We start from the raw sequence: 20621 nt of genomic DNA on the forward strand, positions 1-20621 counted from the left end.
ATCAGTGTGGAAAAATTTAATCATTGCTTTATATTAATATTGAATGAAATAATAAAAAGATATTGAAACAATTGTTCAATATATATAAAATTGTTTGAAGGATTGTCTTAATTACTTTAATGTGATGATATTTGATACTTATTATTTACTTTTCTCTAGTATATAATATGTACTAAGTAATATTTTCAAAATGGTTGGTTTTATAAAGAAAAACTCAAGAGTAAAAGATTTGTTACAATGGCATAAAAATAAAGTTTTTGTCATAAAACATTAGGTTACTATGAAAAAGAAGTTTTCCAATTAAGTGGAAATTTGGAAATATCTTCAGACATTTGAATATAATATTTTCAATTTCCTCAAAAAATAGGGTTGTTTCCTGATTTAATTAATTTTTTCTAAAGCTCTTATAATTTAAGAAATATTAGCGTTAAAAACTGTGTGTATGTGCACATATATAAATGTGGCTTAATATTAATACGTTTTTAAGTAGATTAGCTTAATCATAACTAAATCGTTTTTAAATTTGAAAGTAAAACTTTCTGCATTAAATGTTTCAATTTATGTAGAAATATTTAATCGATATGTTAAAAACTGATATTTCATTCAGTACCAAATTTATTATTTTCTAGCACAGCACCTTGTTTTATCTAGATAATGATCGTATAATGTCAGCAGTTACTTATAAAAGCTAACTTCCCCCCCCCCCCAAAAGAAACTGATAGACTAAATAGAAACAAAATACAATTAGATTAAAATTATTTTGTACAGAAAGGTCATTGATTAATATCAGGCAAAAAGTGTTTCATTTTATTTTCTTTCAAATTTTGTATAATTTAATTTTTTCACTTAAATTTTTTGGTAAAATAAACCCTTAGCAAATAGATTATTACATGTTTTCTAAATAGGAGAACAGAACACGATTTGAAATTTAAAAAAAAATATTTCTGACAATGTTACAATGTTATGTAAATTTTATTTGCTACACTTTTCCATTGTACGAGTATTTTGCTTAAGTGTATCCAGAGTGATGAGTTTAAAAAAAAAAGAAATGTGCATATCCCTTCTTTAAAACATGTCCCACAGTACTTTAAAACATATCATAATAAATTACACATACTTTAAAAAATATCAACATAATTATGTTTAAATGTGCATATACCTATTTTAAACACATCATCTTTTACAATTGTTTGTGATTAAAAGATGCAATACATTTTAACCACAATTGAGATTAACATGCATTTCAAGTGTCACTACAATCACTTTTGCACTGTAACATGCATTAAGCATTATGGGTAATGCATTAAGCCAAGAATTAACATTACTTCAACAATAAAAATGGAATACCGTAGGGGATGTTAGCATTTTATTGGTGTATTTAAATCATAAATAGGAAATGATAGTATTATGAAAAATATATAGTACAAAAGTTCAATTTTGTTTGTTCATATTATTTTCAAGCAGTATAAATTTTGTCAGATGTTGATTATGTTGTTTGATCTATCAGCTATTAAAAATTGAAGGGTAGACCTAGATCTCCTCTCCTGGGGAACTCACGTAAAACTATTGAGATTTAGATTCACCTCCAAAAGTACAATTGTTCATAAAAATAAGATTTCATAATACTTTTATTTTAGTTAATTCAAGAAGGATACCGTCAGTCCAAAAGTTTATATATACTTATATATCTATATATGTTTATTTCACTTTCTTGTGGATACGATAACTGCCGTAATTTTGCGCCAATCACTTTCAAATTGTTACCTAAAATATAACGATCAAAATCTTGGTCGAGTTCGTTAACGAACAAAATCCGACCATTGGGGTGGAAATGGGGGGGGGGGGCTTTTTCGAGAAAACAAAATATCGCTATAACTTTCTTATTAAGAAAATATCGAATTTGTTTAAAGTTCCTACTATTCTTTGGATAAGGACCTAAACCTTATCTAAGTAAAGTTTTTTGATATCACCAATCATTGAACCAGGGGATGGAAAAAATGGGGTTTCGAAGACAAAAAAAAAATCATACTTCCTTTAATAGACACAGGATTGAATCCGTTTAAAGTGGTCGTTAGTCCTCTGAATATTACCTAAAAACTTTGTCTGTGACGATGTTTTATATGACCGACCCTTACGACAAGGGATGACCAAAATATTGTTGGGATTGTAAGAAGAAGAGGCTTCCCATATGCTACATGTTAAACTTGTTTACACATGAAACCATTGACGCGTTCTTCATAAACCATTCTATTTTCAAGGAATACAGCAGCACCTAGCGAAAACAAGGTAACGGCTCAAAGGAAAGGCTCTTCAACAAACCTACAGCGATGTCGTGTTACACAGAGAGACATTCAAGACTTGGAATCAATATTGTACAAACATCATTTTGCATTATGTGATTTTTTGGCCTAAACTGATAGGAAGATAAGAGTAATAGATTTTTCTTTTCGGTTTATTCAAACAAAGTAGGGTATCTAACGTAAGTTGTAATACTTAATGCGGGTAATGTAGGCCTATTATACTTTCAAATTATCCTCTCTACATCACTGTTGTTTCATTTATACAAGTTTTTAAATAAAACTTTCTGAAAACATTGTCTTTCTTATCAATACAATAAATACAATAAATCTAGAATCTCCCACTAATCTTCAAATAGGTTTGTTGTCAAGCAGTTCAGAAAAAATTATAAGGAAGTCTTGATAAATTTAGCAATAGCTTGTAGTCTAATGAGAAAACGTACTGTCCGTAAAAAATGAAAGTAGTTGTTATTTTTTAAGTCTAAAAAAATGCTGTTTCAACATTTGAATAGAAGAATTAACAAACTACAGAAAAACTTGATCACAGCAGCATTAAAAAGTAGAAATTTAAGAATAAAAAAGAAAACTGGTTGTTATTTTAAAATAAATTAGTCAGAAGATGTTTTTGATTATTACGTGATTTATAAAAAAATGGAAAGTATAATAATGCCTTTTCTGTGAAAACAAATTTTTAAGTTAAGTTATTAAAAAATAATACCATTGTCTGGTTTGATGCAACTTCCTGTTGTAATACTTTTAGAAATAAATGGATGGATATTTTCTTTCTTAGAAAAGTTGCAAATTCATACATATAAATGAATGGAAATTGTAAAATGTTTTATTCACAAAAATTAGCAAACACTATAATTATTTTAAAGTTATCCGAATTACTGCTGTAATTCATGACTTTATTATGAAAAAATTTATATCCGTTGATTTCCCTAATGTCATTTTAACTCGCAAAAAGGTGTGCAAATAAAAAAGCTGCAGTTAAAAGTGTTTAAGCAAACTCTCTTTTTTACTATTAAAATATTGTTTGTAATTTTGATATTTCTTTTACTATAAATTTATATACTTACATATTTTCATAACTTAGCTGTAACTCAGTGCTTAGAGGGTCACGGTTTCCAAATATTTGTAAGCCCAGGGTTCTTCCTGTTATGTTTAAATCAATAGCTGCCTTTGTCCTAGCTATTGAATTTTTAACCAATAGTAACATATTTTCAAGCCATGAATCGATATTAACTGTCAACACATTTTTAATAAGCTGTATAGTTAAAAAAAAACACAAAATCAAGAAAATTCTCAAATAAGAAGTTAATTATTATTATTACTTAAAACTAAATAATTATTAAATTATTAAAATGCAATATAAAGAGATTATCACGAAGTTTTCCCAGGACTTACATAACCTGTTTTAATCGTGAAAATAATGAATAAAGTTCATATATACGTATGTTCTAAAATGCTACGTTTGTGAGTTACGGCTAGTGAAAGATTTCGCTCGGATTTCAGCTACCCCGTTGAAATGAGGTCGTACTGAAATTTTTGTACGATAATTAGCAGACGGTTAATGACGTTTTTAAGGGGTTTGACCTGAAAAATCGAATAAATAGGTTCCAGAACCGTATCTGCAGTAGATTTTGAGAAATCTGGAGTGAAAACCAATAAATCGTGGATAAACACTGTTTTTTTGTGCTTGTACGTCAAACATATTAAATGGGCAATAAGCTTTTAAACAGAACTTGTAGAGATTTTAATTCTAAATAAAACAATGTAAAATAAGTTGAGTAAAACAATGAAAAGTTAGAAAAATTCGAATTTTATTTACAAACAGTATATTACAACATTTGTCAGAGAAGTACTTATTTAATATAAAAAAAAATCAAATTATTTTTTGGTGATGTGAAAAATTTGTAAAAACAAAATTTACTGGTAAAAAACCAAACAAAAACACAGAAATTACAAAATTGTAAAATAAAAATAAATAAATAAAAGTTACTAAGATAACAATTTTTTATTAATGACAGAAATACAATAAATTATTTGAAATTGGCAATAAAATAACAACGATCTACAATGCGAAATACTTTTGTATTAGTGTTGTACGTTAAGTATATCGAGTACTGTGAACTGCGGTGTCGTTAGCCAAGGTTTTGTGTGCCATTCAAGTAATGGGTTATTTATTTACAACAGAGGAATACGCTGATATGATATTCATTTTGGGTGTGTGTAATGGCAATGCTACAACTACTGCAGGAGAATATGAAATACTTATTCCGAATCGCAGGATTCCAGATCCTAAAACAATTAACACGACTTTTCTCAACTTCAGGAAACAGGTTCACAACCTAGTATTCGTAACAGCTTCGAACGATCTGTCCAATACGACGCTGTTATTGATAAAAACTATTATTGATGCAGCCAGGCGTCAGTACACGACGTATTTCTAAGGGGATCGGAGTTTTGGATGGTTTGAATGACATTTAAACAAAACAAGTTTTATCCTTATAAATAGTCAGTTCAACATCTACATCCAGGAGACGGTCCACTTCGCTTGGAGTTCTGCAAATGGTGGAATACAAATTGATAACTCTACAAGTATGTTTTATTTACTGACGAGACAAATTTAACTTGATACGGCATCAACAACTTACGCAATGAGCATACGTGGGCAGAAGTAAATGAAACGATGGAATAATTTTCAACACCGATTTAGCGTCAATGTATGGTACGGCCTTCTTAAGAATCGGTGTTTGGACCATTCATGTAACCTGGCCGCTTAAATGCTGAAGTCTACTTGCACTTTTTCGAGAAGAATTGCTGCAGCTGCTTGAAGATGTTTCTCTAGCGCTAACTTCTTCAAAGTATACTTCTAGAACAATGGTTCGCCTTTCTCTTGTGCCGTTTCCACTTACTTAAATCATCACTTCGCCTGAGAAATTAATCGTATGTGAAGGTCCACATTCCTGGCCACCAAGATCGCTTGATCTTACACCTTTAGACTTTTTCGTCTGGGAATGGATGAAAAATATTTTATACAAAACAAAAATTCATTCTTCTGAGGATTTAATTGTACGCATTATGGCTGTTTCTGAATAAAATTCAAATTTTTCTAACCTTTCTTTGTTTTATTCAATTTATCTTACACCATTTTGTTAAAAAAATAAATTCTCTTCAAGCTTTGTATAAAAGTTAAATGTGTTTATTACTAATTTTACAAAGTTATTGTACAATAAATGTTTACGCCATTGCGAAAAGCTGTTTTTTAAGTTAATTCAACTGGTTTGGTGTTTGATTTGTTCTCATCTAAAATTTAACAGTATTTCGATTTAATGGTTATTTTAATTATAAATAAGAAATTTTTTCATAGACTGAAATTAATGCATTCCATTCAACATACATAATTATATGCTCAGTTGATTTTTATTTTTTGGCTTTTGTATTGATTATTTATTAAAATTTAATTCTGTATTATTTCTTGTGTATAATGTTTAAAAAATAAAATAAAGAAGAAGAACTAAAAGTAAATATGTTACATTCACTCGGCTCCTTTCGGATGCACTCGGCGCCTGACGATCTAGCGGTTCGTCGCAATTCACTCGGCTCCTTTCGGATGCACCCGGCGTCTGACGATTCAGCGGCTTCTCACCAATCACACAGCTCCTTTCGGATGGACTCGACTTCTATCGACATCATTCGGCTCTTTACAATTCACTCGGCTCCACCTACCCTTTATAAGCCGGCTCGCCTCGTGTGCCAGGTCAGCCTTTGACAAAGTTTGGCATAGCGGGCTGCTTTATAAACTAGCACAATCGGAGATTCCATACCGCTATGTCAGACTGATGCAGTCATATTTGCTAGACCGACGTTTTGTCGTGCGCGTAGGGGAAACAATTTCCTCCACTAGAGAAATAGCCGCTGGGGTTCCCCAAGGAGCAGTGCTTTCTCCTTATACTGTACACTTTGTACATAAACGATATGCCGCTGTCGGAAGGGGTTAAAACGGCCCTTTATGCAGATGATACGGCATATTTCTACAAATCCGCAAATGTGGATTACGTGGTCCGGAGGCTCCAAAGGCAACTGCACTTTGGTTGGTGGAACCGTGGCTTGATATGTGGAGAATCAGGGTCAACGGTGAAAAATCGGTGGTCGTGATGTTTACATACAAGACACGCAAACCGGCCAGGCAACTGGAAATCTCAGGGGAGAAAATCCCTTTTGAGAAAACGGTTAAGTAGCTGTGGGGGGGGGGGGGGGTGTTGGACAGGCGGCTTACCTTCGGCGAATATGTTAATTATGTGACCCGGAGGGCTAAGGCCGCCAGAGCCTCACTATACCCAGTGCTGAACAGTGCCAGCCCGTACCCACTGGCAACTAAGTTACTTATTTTTCGGCTGTGCATACTGCCGATTCTGACATATGCTTACCCGGCATGGGGGACAGTGTTGAGCTCCTCGCTTCAAAAGAAGATTGAGGCCGTCTAAAACATTGCGTTGCGGACGATATTTGGAGCTCCGTGGTTCGTCAGGAACGCCACTCTCCGATCCGATGCGAGATTGCAATCCGTGTCCGAGGTGGGTGTGGCGCAGGCGCGCAGACTGTTCGGGAGAGCGGCTGCGTCCGAACACAGTCATCTCCGGGACATCTGCCGAGAGGACCCAACCCCGACAGTTGTAAGGAAGCGGCCTCACGCCGTACTGGACCAACCACCGTGATGGTGCGGTGCGGGAGCCGAGAATCGACAAACCAGGCTTAGGGGCCTCCATATCGCATGAGTCACAAACGGAAAAACGCGTCAGAAACGTTTCCGGGGTCGCCAGTGAATGGTTTTCGAGTGTAAACTGTACAAGTCAGCGAGTTATACGGTCTCAGGACAACAAAATGTGGTAATTTGTGTTTTTTCTTTTCTTTTTTTTTCCGTGCGTGTGTTTTGTTTCTCTTGTTTCAGAAACGTGAGAGATGTGGGTGTGGAGCGACTCGTCGTGCCGTCTTGGTCCTTGGCTAAGCACCCACCGAAATAGAGAGGGAAACGGCCTTCCTTTAATCCCGCCATCCCAAAATAAAAATAAAATAAAAATTCCTTTTTTTTCTCTTTTTTTTCGTGTGTGTGTTCTGTTTCTTTTGTTGCAGATACCCACAGCCACCACAATTAACAAATGGTTTCTTCACTGTGGCCACGCGGTCCCCCAACCCCTTCCCGAACACACGTGTGTCTGGAGATTAATATTATGTAGCGTAAAGAACTTCTATTTACTTCTTTTGAAAGGCGACAGCCGCCCCAAAATCGCTATCGCGAATAGGTATCACTAAATTTGTAAGTTCCCTATTCCCTTTCCTTTCAAGAAAGAAGAATGAGGGAACGAGCCCAGCTGCCATCAGCCCAGCAGTCAACAGCTCAGCAGTCACCTGCCCAGCAGCCACTGACAGCATGGAAGAAAGAAGAAACCTGCACTTTCCCCCGTTCAGCCCTTCGGGGCCACGGGAATACTAAGGTTAATGGTATGTAACTTCGGTTACTGCCAATTCTCGGATAGTGCAGGCCAAAGAAGAATGAAGAGGTCATCGGAAGAAGAGGAGGAAGAAGAAGGAAGACCCTCTACTCGACCCAACATCACGGACAGGAGTCCGGAAGAGAGCCCAGCAGAGATGCGTCCTGAAAGGCAGCCATAACAGAAGTGGATGAAGAGCTTCTACTCAACCTCTCCTTTAAAACTTACATTTAAATTAACTTAAATCAGCAATTGCGACTCCTCCAGAGAAGGGGGCGCATTGCTCCCTCCATACAGTTAGTGCCCCGTTGTGGCGTATTCCTGCTAGCCTATGAAGCGTTAGCACGGAAAGGACTTCAGTGGACGGTCTGAAGGGGAATTGCGTCGGGAGGACAGGTTTTCAAAACCTAGCCTTCCGCGGTCGGCCCGTGAAATGGGTTCGATAACGCTGGTCTAACAACGGATTGGAATGCAATTAAATCCGTCCTTAAAATCAAAAAATAAAATAAGACAAAAATTGAAAAATTAGACCCGTCACCTAAAATAAACCTTTTAAAAACACGCCCGATAGAATCATCCAGCAGCAAGGGACACTGTCCAGGTTCTGCGATCCGTAGGGAGAATCTATAAACTCCAACTTTGCATTCCATTCCATGTCAGGTCACTGTTTCTTCACCTCATTGTTTTTTCACTTCTCTGTCAGGACACTTCTCCGTCACTTCTCTGAGGCCGCCTCTCTCTCAGCGTCTCGTTATATTCGTCGCCTTTGTGCACTCATTAACATTGTGATTCAATTTCTAAACCACGTTTCATCTCTGTATTTTTGATACGCCGTTGTGGACTACGCCTAGGATTAACTGTATGTATATATGTGTACTTTCATTCACGAGTTCATCTTTTACGAATATTTATGTGTGATTAAGGCAAGTTCAAATTATTCATCATTTATTATATTAAACAGTTATGTTTTTAGTAAAATCAGTGAAATACTCAATTTATTGTACTCTATGAATTTGAGATTCAAGTCGGCTTAAACAACCTTCATTCAAGTGTAGTCACGTAAGGTGGCTTAGATAAAGGTTATGTTATTATTTTTCATGTGTAACATATTTTTACGTGCTATTAATGCCAACTATTCTTATTATCAAATCAACTTGTAATTAATTACTGCTTCAGAATTTATAAAACATATGTGTGACACAAACATTCATGGACATGTATGTGTTGGTTAATATCTCATATACATTCTAGTGACTTCCAGGAATGTTTTCTATTGTATCTCATTGACTCCTGTAACTGCACTAACTTCTTATTTCATTTGGAAGATAACAATTTTACTGAGACAGTTTATTTATATTTTATGTTACATAATTTTTCATTTGTTAGATTATTGCTGTTATTGTTAATTCTAATCAATGTTACATATTGTTTTGATCAATCAAGTATTATATTTTTTTTACAAATTAGAAAAAGGAAGCCATTAACACGAGAATGGCTAAGAAACTTAATATTTTCAAGAAAGCTTGCTTACTAAATGAACTCTTTTTATATGATTACTTATTACAATCTGATTATATTGTAATTAACTCTTTTTGTTCATGTGTGACATTTTTTATATGTTATTAATTGATGACTATTATTAATAATATTCTGGTTATTCATTTAATGTCTGTTTAAAAGTCAGTTGCTGAGGGTAAATTTACCTTTTTACTTGAAATGTTTAAATACTAACTCTATCATTTAATTTAATGTAACTTGTTAATTGCTGAGATTTATTCTTATCTATTCATGAATTGAATTCATTTTACTTTTCTTAAATTAATCTAAAATTATAACTCCTGATGTGAAGTTATAATTTTGGACTTCTTTGTATTTAATATTGTGATTTCGATCTAGTAATATTTTTTGCTTTTGTATTCCATCTTGTTGTTTGAATAATAATGTATTTAGTTATTTAAACTGTTTTTAGACTTGTATTTAATGCAAAAGACTCTCAAACTAATTATTTGATAAATGTATATTTATGTATTTGTCATTTATTATTATAATTGATATGTTGATTCAGCTGATATTTTTTGTATAAATTCTGTATAGAATTAAGTTTATTTCATAATTTCATTTAATCTTTTAAGGTTAAATCGTTTGCTATTTTTCTAATTAAAGTCCAATTTTTTTTGGAAAATATGAGCTGCGTCATTTTATTATGTAACTTGCCCCAACAATAAACATAAAAAACAGGGTTTTTTATCCCAATTTATTGGTTTTCACCCCAGATTTCGCAAAAACTACTGCAGATACAGTTATGGGACCTATTTTATTCAATCTTTCAGGTCAAAACTCATAAAAACATCACTAATTCTATTTCTTAATTAACGTCCTAAAAATTTCAGTATGACCTCATTTCACCGGGGTAGCTGAAATCTGAGCGAAACTCACAAAGGAAGCATTCTAGGACATGTATTTATGCCAATATTTTCATTATTTTCACTTGTCAAATAGGTTATGAAAGTCTGGGGAGAACTTCATGATACATTCTGTATATTATACTATGATCAAAAAGAGTAACATATTTGTAAACAAACTGCTGTGGAACATTATAGCCTGCATTGGAAAGTAGATATCATTAAGTGATGTTAAAATTAATTAGTATTGACCATTGGCCAGCCTACGTGGTGCGAGTGGTAGCATCTCAGCCTTACATGCAGAGGTCCGGGTTTCCAATCCCGGTCAGGCATGGCATTTTCACATGCTACAGAAGTTGTCAATCATCTCATGCTCTGAAGCAATACCTAACGATGGTTCTGGAGATTAAACAAACAAAAAACAATTGACATTGACTGCTGCAGTTGATTAAGTATTTATCTAAAAGAATGATCAAAAATCATTATCAGCACATTATATCATTCTGTGTTTCTATATCTTAAAACATACAACATATTTCATTGTTATACAAAACCACAGGCAGGTGAATTAAATAATCATACATTAGAATTAGTATGACTTATAATTCTAATTAATTAATATCTTCCATTCTTGTTTAAAATAAGTAATCTTGAGAATTCTGAGACAAGATATGTTTCTTATATTACACAAATGAATTAGAAAAAGATTATTTACATCAGTCATCATGATGAAGTTTTCTGCCAAGCGATAGGTCCCTTACACCACTATTAGCTCATGTCAGCTCGTTCGTTCTCATTACTCCAGTAGATTGGCATAATTCGCAAAATTATATTTTTTTAAAATGAAGTATTAATTTTTTATATGTAGATATGACTGAACTGATGTATAAGTTGTGTAATTTAATCCATGCACTGAGTATGCAGGAACAATAGTAATTGGCAATCTATAGGTAAAAACTCCGTAAGTTCTGCAGCTAGCATTTTATCATTATGGAATTATTCAATTTAGCACTGAAAGAAATCCATCAAACAAATTATATCTATCTAAATAACCCAAAAATGAAGAAAAATCTTTTAAAAATTTTAATTAATGTATTTATACCGGGTTATTTTGAAAAGTTATCACATTTATTATTCAACAGCTATCAGTCCCATAATATTTTTGCAGGAATTTACACCATTCTCAGGAGGAACCTTATTAAAATTATTTTCAAAGGGGTGGAACCCACACTCTCCGCTACACCTACACCAACTCTAAAATCTTAAATGTCAGTGGTGACATTTAATTATATTAATTGACAACCCGAAAAAATAATGAATTTTGGTGAAAAGAAAATTAAAATCCATCCAAGGGGTGGGTGCTTGGTAGGTGAGGTGCGAAAAACCATTTGGGGGTAGTATTTTGTTAAATTTCAGTCCAACCAAAATAACTATAAAATTACATGATATTACTTCTTAAAACCATTTGAAATAATCATAATTTGTGGATTAAAGCTGTGAATGTTTTTTTAAATTACCAACATGAAATTTCGCCTTTAAATGTTTTCTAAATTTTTGAGGGTTGAAAACTTATTCTTTTTAAATGAGACAATGTAGCTTGTGACATCTCATTGGAAGGCCCTTTTAATGAACATGTAATCTGTTACAAATAAAATAAAAATTGGTTCACTGGTATTGAAGTTATGATTAAAAAAGAAATGATTAAAAAATTTTAAAAAGGTGTACACTGAGAATGGTGCACACTTGCAGAAAAAAAATACTATGGGACTGATAGCTGTTGAATAATAAATGTGATAACTTTTCAAATGATCACCCGTATATGATGATGATAAAAATTATAATCAGCACTGCACTTATTAGACATAAATTAATTCAGAATATGTATTAAATTTACTATAACAAAATGGCCTTAAAACACATCTTAAAGAAAAAAGTTACAGATTTATGGAACAAATTTAACTGTCATGTTATCTGAAGAGTCATGTATACATAATGTACAGCATTGTGCTACAGCATTTAACAAAATTAGTTGTATTAGTATTCACTGAATAGTTATTCAATTAGCAAACCTACTGATGACAAATTGGCTGTTTTGGAATAATAACGAATCTTCTAAAATGTTTGCAATTTAGAAGTTTTTACTATAATAATACATTTCAAGAAAAAAAACAGAGAAATTGAGATCCATGTTTTATGCCACAAAAAATACACATTTTGTGATCAGTCAATATTTTTGTAAATTTACTTGTGATTTTTGCATAATTTTTATCTTGCTCAACTACAAACTCATCAGATTAAAATATAAATCTGTACAATTAGTTGGATATTACCATCCATTATGCAATTCTAGAAAGTTATTAAATGTTAAGTAAGTCAAGTTTATTTGATTGCCAAATTTGTCTCTGAACATTATGGTAAAACAATGAAAAATAACTATAAAAAATAAAGTATTTGTAATCCTCTTTTAGGGAAATCTTTGTTGCTTATTCTTAAAACAAGTATATGATTTTCAAAAATTTGCATGACATTGTATGAGTTGTTTCAACATGGTAGCCAAATAGCCAAACTGTAGTAGTGGTTTTATGTTTACTTTTCATGCTATGGTAGAAATCATGCTAAATTTGAAAGTAAAATATCAAGTCAGTCTTAAGTTTCTCAATAAATTTAAGAAATGAGAAATGGAATGTTTTAAAATGTTGAAAAACATTTATCATTTGTAGTCTACCACATTCAGTTGTTGATGATTTTTATCTGATTGCTTAGAAAATGTATGAATATATCTAGAGATCAATTGATGCAGCCAATGCTTGAGAATTCCAGTGATAGACATTGCAGGTAGACATAGTAAAGATAAACAAAGTGTTGGCAAATAATCTTTACACAATAATTTGATTTGATAAAGTGCATGAAAATGGTGTCAAAAGTCCACGTAGCAGAACAAAAGGAAATATAAAGAAGTTTTTTCTGACTCCTATTATAAATATTATAACTTTTATTGCTGAAGTATATAATGTGTACAACTATTTTGCTTCACACCATCCTTATCAACATTACTAACAGTCATCTTTACTATTTTTCTTTTCCAAAAGAATAGTTTTCTTATAGGAATCCTTTGCATTCTCATAAATTCCTGTCTCTTAGTTTCTCTTTGTCTTTTAATTTTTGGGTCTTTCTTCACTTATTTCTTTCCTTGTGTTCTGTACTGGATATATTTGAGATACATGATAACACCATCTTAGCGCTCTCATTCTATTAATTGAGATAGATATTTGATTATATAGTAAATATCTTCTAATGCTGTTGGTATTTCCTTTGACTTCTTTTAAATATTCAGTTTCTGCATGTTTTCAATGTTCATGATTTTTTTGTTTTTATGTCTGCTTTTTATATCCTTGTATGAAGTAAAGGAAGTATTGTGATTGTGAAAAATTTCGGTTTTCAGATTTCAACAGAAATATCCATTTTCATCCCTGAATCCATTTTGACTAGTTTTGGTGTGACGTCTGTATGTATGTACGTATGTACATATATATATCTTGCATAACTCAAAAACTATTAGCCATAGGATGTTGAAATTTTGGATTTAGGACTGTTGTAACATCTAGTTGTGCACCTTCCTTTTCATTGCAATATACCGGATCAAAAGTGTCCATAAAAGCCCAAAATCCAAATTTTGGATTTCTTTTTTTCCCTTAACTGCATTAATAAGCTCTCATTGAGAGATTTTCGATGATTATCATAAGTCATATTTATTTTCATTTTTTCCAGAGATATAGCCAAATAAAATTGTAATTAATTAAATATTTGGATCTTACAAGAGGAAAGCACACTGGTTTGAATCCAACTTCATCTCCTTTTTTTTAACTTTTTTGTAATTTAAGTATATTGCTTTATTAATAATAACTAACGTATGATTATAAAAAAAAAATACAATAAATAATAATTCAATAATAATAAAAAAAATATGTAAAAATATCAGAAGTTATTAATAAGATAACATTTTATGTACTTTTAATTTTAAAAAAAATGTGTATGTGTAATTTAATAGGTGTACAAGGAAGTAATGTGTTGTCCACATCAGATTTTTTATTTTTTGCAATTATTATGCTATTTTATTGAGATATAATTATTGTTTTTGACAATTATTAATCTAACGTAATCTTAATTTATTCTACCACTCTGGTGAATAACTATGAATCTTTGGGTTTGTGTGAACATTCATAAGGTATTTCCAGTTTTTATTATACTATGCAGAGACTTATTTTTCATTAATAAATATCATTTGGAATTACTAACTGTGCTATAAAACTTAAAATAAGTTATTACTTTGGTTATTTATGAGTCAGTTAATGAATCTAAATGAATATAATTAAACAGAATTAACAATTAATTTAATTTTTTACTTTTAGATGGATGTGGTTGTATATGAGGCTGTTTTGAAAGCCACTCTTTTAACATCTCTACATCTCTTCTTATACACTCTGTGTTTGTTCCATAGTGACGATGCAACCATTCTTTACTGCCAGTCACTGGCTCAAGCCCGTTTATGACCATCTGAAATCAAATTTATCATGAATTAAAAAATGAAGAAAGAATAAAAAAATTCTATTTTTTGCCATAACTGTACTGGTTGTAGGGAATATGACAATAGTCAAAAGTCACTCCAAAAATGGTAGAGTGATTTTCATGCTTAACAATCACTCTACTCCAGGTTTACTAGTGATTGTGAGTGAATTTCCTGTTGCTTTTTTTATTGTGTCTAATGCATTCTTGTATATCAACATGTGTAGCCTACTAAAATGCAGATGCAATTCAGTTGTAAAATAAAGAGTGAAGGTGAGTATGAATAGTGGAACTTCACTCTATTCACCACAGGGAGTTGCCAATTATTTTTAGAGTAGATCTCTAACAGCTGTCACTAGTACTATTTTTTTCAGCTGCTTTATATGCATCACAGCCAAGGTAATGAAAGATTAGGTTCTTGCATTACCTTCCGTAGAAGGTAACAAAACAAAAAAAATAATGTACACCTTTTTCCTGTTATGAATAGTGTTTTATATATATACATTGTAATGGTGAGGAAAGACTTCCAAAAAAGAAGAAAAAGAGAGAAAATAAAGAACGAAAAATCTAGAAGGAACACCAAAGAAATTCTTTCTAGAAAAAAAACTTACAGAAAAGTGTAGAAGGTGCAGACAAAGAAAATTATTACGCTTGAAAAATCACGCACCTGGTACTGGTACTGCTGGTCAGGAGATATAAGTACTGCCAGAGACCTTCGGAGACAGTGAGTAGTTTTTCAAGTCGAGTTTGGTGCAGTGTGCACCAAACAGTACGTGTTTGGTAACGAGTGAAGAATGCGTTACTAGTATTCCATTTTAGACAGTCACTGAAAACAAGAGTCTGTTCCGTGAGTTATTTGTGAACAGGAATGAAAGTGACAACAATTTATTCATTCATAAAGTGTAGTTTACTTTTGTAAACAGTAAAAGTAAATAATACTTGCGAAAAGTGAATTGTATGAATCCTAGATTTTTCTTTTATCTCACTGATAATTCAGTATTAATTTCTATTAGCCATAATAAGGATTGTAGTAAAAGGGACTGTATTTTTATATTTATAATTTAATTGTTATTAAATCAACTTAGTTTTTGAGTTTAATTACTATTTTATGTATTATATATTTTTATTACTATTTATTTTATGTATTTGAGTGTAATAAATTGTATTTATAAGAAATTATTTCGGTTGCTATCTCTCAATATCCTTGTCGAACAGTAAACACGTGACAATGAATAAAAGAACATATGAGTGATTCATAATAAATGCTCAACGCTCAGCAAAAACTACTGAAAATAAATTGATAAAAATTTGTATACATGTTTTTCTTGTGGTGTAAATACACACTAAGAAAGGATTTTTTGAAATTCCGAGTTTAAAAGGTAAATATTATGTAAAATGAAATGTACATTCTTTTAAAACTTTCTTTGTAACAAATGAATATATCAACTTGAATTTTGGTGTGTGTATCTTCACATGAATATCTAAAAAAAAATTATAAATTTTTTTCCCTTCCCATAATATCACTACATTGTTCATAAAAAATGGGAGAACTTATCCTTGTGAGGTAAAAAAAATAATTTTGACAGAATTTCACTAGGAAGAACATTCATAAGAAGGTTTCACTGGCATTACATATTTGCTGACTAGCCCAGATTGCACTTGAAGGTTGGTTTTTCACTTAAAGGAAGAATTTCACTCAACAGCATCTGATTCTTAAATCTGTAAATATATTAAGAAATAAGACAAAGAATATTGAATCAGCAGTAATACTGCATAATTGTAACAGTAATTGTTCTGACAACTAATGCTGAACAATTACCATTGTAGGTAACGAATCTATCTATAAGTGTTACAAATATTGTAGATTAACTCAGTACATTCACCACTAGGTCGTTATACTAGGTGGTAATATATAACGTAACCCCACATACTAAAACTTTTATTATCATTTTTACTTCCTTGTGCGAAGTAAAACAAGTATTGTGATCGCGAAAAATTTCGGTTTTCAGATTTAAACAGTAATATCAATTTTGACCATCCCTGAATCCATTTTGACTAGTTTTGACGTGACGTCTGTACGCACGTATGTACGTATATCTCGCATTACTCAAAAACGATTAGTCGTAGGATGTTGAAATTTTGGATTTAGGACTGTTGTAACATCTAGTTGTGCACTTTCCTTTTGATTGCAATCTACTGGACCAAATGTGTCCATAAAAGCTCAATATCCAAATTTTTTGGATTTCTTTTTTCCTTAACTGGATTAATAGCGCTCATTGAGAGATTTTCAACGTTATGTCATAAGTCATATTTATTTTCATTGGTTCCATAGTTATAGCCAAATAAAATTTTAATTAATTAAATTTTTGGATATACAAGAGGAAGGCTCATTGGTTCAAATCCGATTTCATCTTCTTTTTTTTTCTAACTTTTTTTTCAATTAATAATTATCAGTCTCTATAAAAATTTTACAATAAATAATAATTCAATAATAACAATAAAAAATATCACAAGTTATTAATGAAATAAAATTTTATGCAGTTTTCATTTTAAAAAAATTGTGTATCTAATTTAATAGGCGTACAAGGAAGTCATGTGGTGTCTCATCTGCTTTTTTTTTAATTTTTAGATTTCGAAGTCGAGAATTCTGAGTTCAAATCCTAGTAAAAGTAGTTCATTGACTTTTACACAGATTTCAATTTTAGATTGTGGATACCGGTGTTCTTTTTGTGGTTGGGTTTCGATTAACTACACATCTCAGGAACAGTCGACCTCATATAAATTCATTCATATATATATATCATCCTCATTCATCCTCTGAAGTAACGGTGGTTCCAAAGGCTAAAAAAAGAGAAAAGTGGTTCATAAATTAAATGTTTACATATTTACTATGATTGACATGTACCTCTTCCACGGTATCAGAGGTTACTTTAATACTTGATATATACAGTAATATATATTATTATTATTATACAGCTGTTTCAATCTTTACAAGATGTAGCCTCTTCAAGTCTAGTTTGACAGGTAAGCCTTCAACAGTTCTTCCATGCTTGTCTGTCCTGCGCCATCCGCTGGCAGTTTGTTCCAGCCACCCTTCTATTGATTCTGTCCCATCGGTCTATGGCCTGCCTCTTGGCCTTTGTCATTCTCTTGGTCTCCACTCAAGGACCGCCTTTGTCCACCTTCCATCACATCTTCTCGTGATGTGCCCCTGCCCATCACCATTTCAGAGCTTTCACTGTTTTCATTATGTCATGCACTGTCATTATGGGTCTTATGTCTTCCGCTCTTTTCCGGTCCCTCCTTGTATAGCCTAGCATTGATCTTTCCATGCCTCTTTGTGCTGTCCTTTCACGAAATCATTTAAAGTCCAGGTCTCGCATCCGTAAGTGAGTACTGGAAGAACACATTGATCAAACACGGTCTTTTTCAGAGCTAGTGGCATGTTAGATTTGAACACAGTTGAATGTCTTCCAAATGATTTTCAGCGGAATTTTTTAAAAGTCACTCCCATCAGCGGGAGCCCCAAATCGAATCACAAACAATACCAATATAACCTTGGCACGATGCCCATGCGCCTACCTCCAACCAATCAAATGGCTGAGCCGGAACCCTCGCCAACCGCTATACCCCTGCTACCGCGATAGTACCTCGATTAAATTCCCTCTACAGACCTACATACCGCAAGGGCGCGAAGAAAACCAGCCAATATAGATCATTCCTAGTTGATACGGATCATCCAGTTGATATGGAGATCCAGAAGGGAATGTGTTCTCACAAGTTCCCTAACAGCTCGTGAACGTTCGACCTCGTATCGGGGACAAACGTAGAAGACGTGGTCCACTGTGTCATCAGTCCCGCAACCCGGGCATTGACTCGAATCCACTAAACGAAACCTAGCCAAACTCGCCCGAAAGGCATCATGATCAGAGAGAAAGTGTGTGATATACCGATTTGGGGACACCCATGTAATCGCATCTAAATTAGACACTATGGGGAGTATACCATCCATGTAACGGAACGGACCTGTGGGGGATTCTTCCCATCTGACCTGCCAAGACGCAAGGCCCCGGTCTTCAAACTCCTTCTTTCGTTCTGACGTCAACGGTTATTTACCTTGGAAATATAGCGTTCCTTACGCTCATTAGCCAAGATATCTATTGGTTTGACTCCGGCTATAACACAGACTTCCTGCCGCAGAGGATCAAGATAAACCCTCATCCTTCATTAAATACAGACGGGTGAATTATGTTTTGACCGAAAAACAGTGCATTGATCCCAAAATATTTTGCGCTAAAGAGAAAAGAACGCAATTTCTCAAAGACTACACCTTTCGTGATACCTCGAGGCGTCACGAAAGCTCAAGAAGGCCTCTAAAAAAACTAAAAGATTAATATTTGACAACATACTGTTGTAAGAACTAATCAGTAACGCCAATACCAATTTAAAACTAACTTACCCCTTTCAAGATAATCTAATTACTTTTCTTTATCTTAAATAAGTATTCACCAAAGAATGCTTTACTTTAAAAATATTTATAAACTAAAAAATGATTATTTGATTACCAGTTAAATTATTAATAAACAATAAACTACTAAATAATTCGATTATTACAACTCAAAATAAATACCTCCAAAATAATTGTTAAATAAACAATAACTAATTAATAATAACTTACTAGCTAAACGATAAAATTATTAAACAATTATAAGGTGTGTAAAAATCATGCTTTCTCATAATATAAAAACAATAGACGGTCTAATTATTTTGCAATTATTTGCTATTAAGTTGTAATAGTGGAACAAAAAACCAGTTTACAAACTACATTTAATATACGTAATTTAGTAGTTATTAGTGAAAGTGAACTTTATTATTTGATAAAGTTTTATTAATAAAACATAACATAAGCTAAAATTCTAATGAAAATAACGATGATAACCAGAAATACTAATTAATACAGAGAAATATTGAAATTTATAATTTGATCCATTACGCATTTTTTTAATACTCGATCAAAGAAAGAATATAACATAAAAAAACAAAAAGAAAACACTTTACACAAAAGATAAGTTAATTTATTAAAATAGATGAACCATCTCAGTTCTGAAGGTTAGTTTTGTTTTTCGTAACATGATCTATAAATGTTAGATGCATTAATGGTGGTAACCACCAATGGCGTAATTATTTCAATGTCCTTGGTAGACAGTGTAAATAGAGGCTGGATAGTCAGGAAGCATCCTTGACCTCTGGTCAGTTAACCAGTTGACCCTCAGATAGAGTATGCTGATTCTAAGATGCAGGTAATATTTGTTAAGATGAACGTATGCTGATTTTGTACTAAATATTTGATTGCAGAATATAGTAATCTTAACTCTAAAGTATTAGGAGCCGTGTCTGTGATATTTGATCTTATAAATTATTTTAAGCATGAATATTAAGTTCTTTTAGAATTATAAAGAATAAATTTAACAAATAAATTTATTATTTAATAAATAAATTTCATTTTTTTAAACAATTCTAAGAAAATTAAAGTAATAAAAAACAAATATTATTATCGAGAATGAAATCATTCTTCGGAAATCTTTCGGTGTCATAGTAGAGGGAACTAGAGCGGCTATGACTGTAAAAAAATGCTTAAATAACATTTCAGGTAAATAAAATAGAATAAATGATTGCTAATTAGGTTGTATACAAATTATGTTATATATCTCGGTTTACATTACACCCATTGTTTCAAACAACTCTGTATACTCGTTTTAACTACTAAACTTCAAAAAACAAGAAATTAAGAAAAAGATTCGGTTTAAAAAATTTAAATCATTAAAAAGAATCAGTACAGTAAATGTATTAAATATGCCTACATT

General features: G+C 32.2%; 1 protein-coding gene across 1 annotated transcript in view; it reads right to left on the reverse strand.

The window, feature by feature from the left end:
- The window catches only part of LOC142318263 (retinol-binding protein pinta-like), a 131798-nt gene that overhangs the window by 53135 nt on the left and 58042 nt on the right, over positions 1-20621 (reverse strand). The window contains exons 2-3 of the mRNA XM_075354829.1: positions 14598-14748; positions 3377-3542 (exon numbers count right to left, since the gene is read on the reverse strand). Coding sequence (XP_075210944.1) covers positions 3377-3542; positions 14598-14748 — 317 coding nt within the window. The remainder of the gene's footprint in view (positions 1-3376; positions 3543-14597; positions 14749-20621) is intronic.

This window comes from Lycorma delicatula, chromosome 1 (assembly GCF_047948215.1).
Source record: "Lycorma delicatula isolate Av1 chromosome 1, ASM4794821v1, whole genome shotgun sequence".
Classification (NCBI taxonomy): Eukaryota; Metazoa; Arthropoda; class Insecta; order Hemiptera; family Fulgoridae; genus Lycorma; species Lycorma delicatula.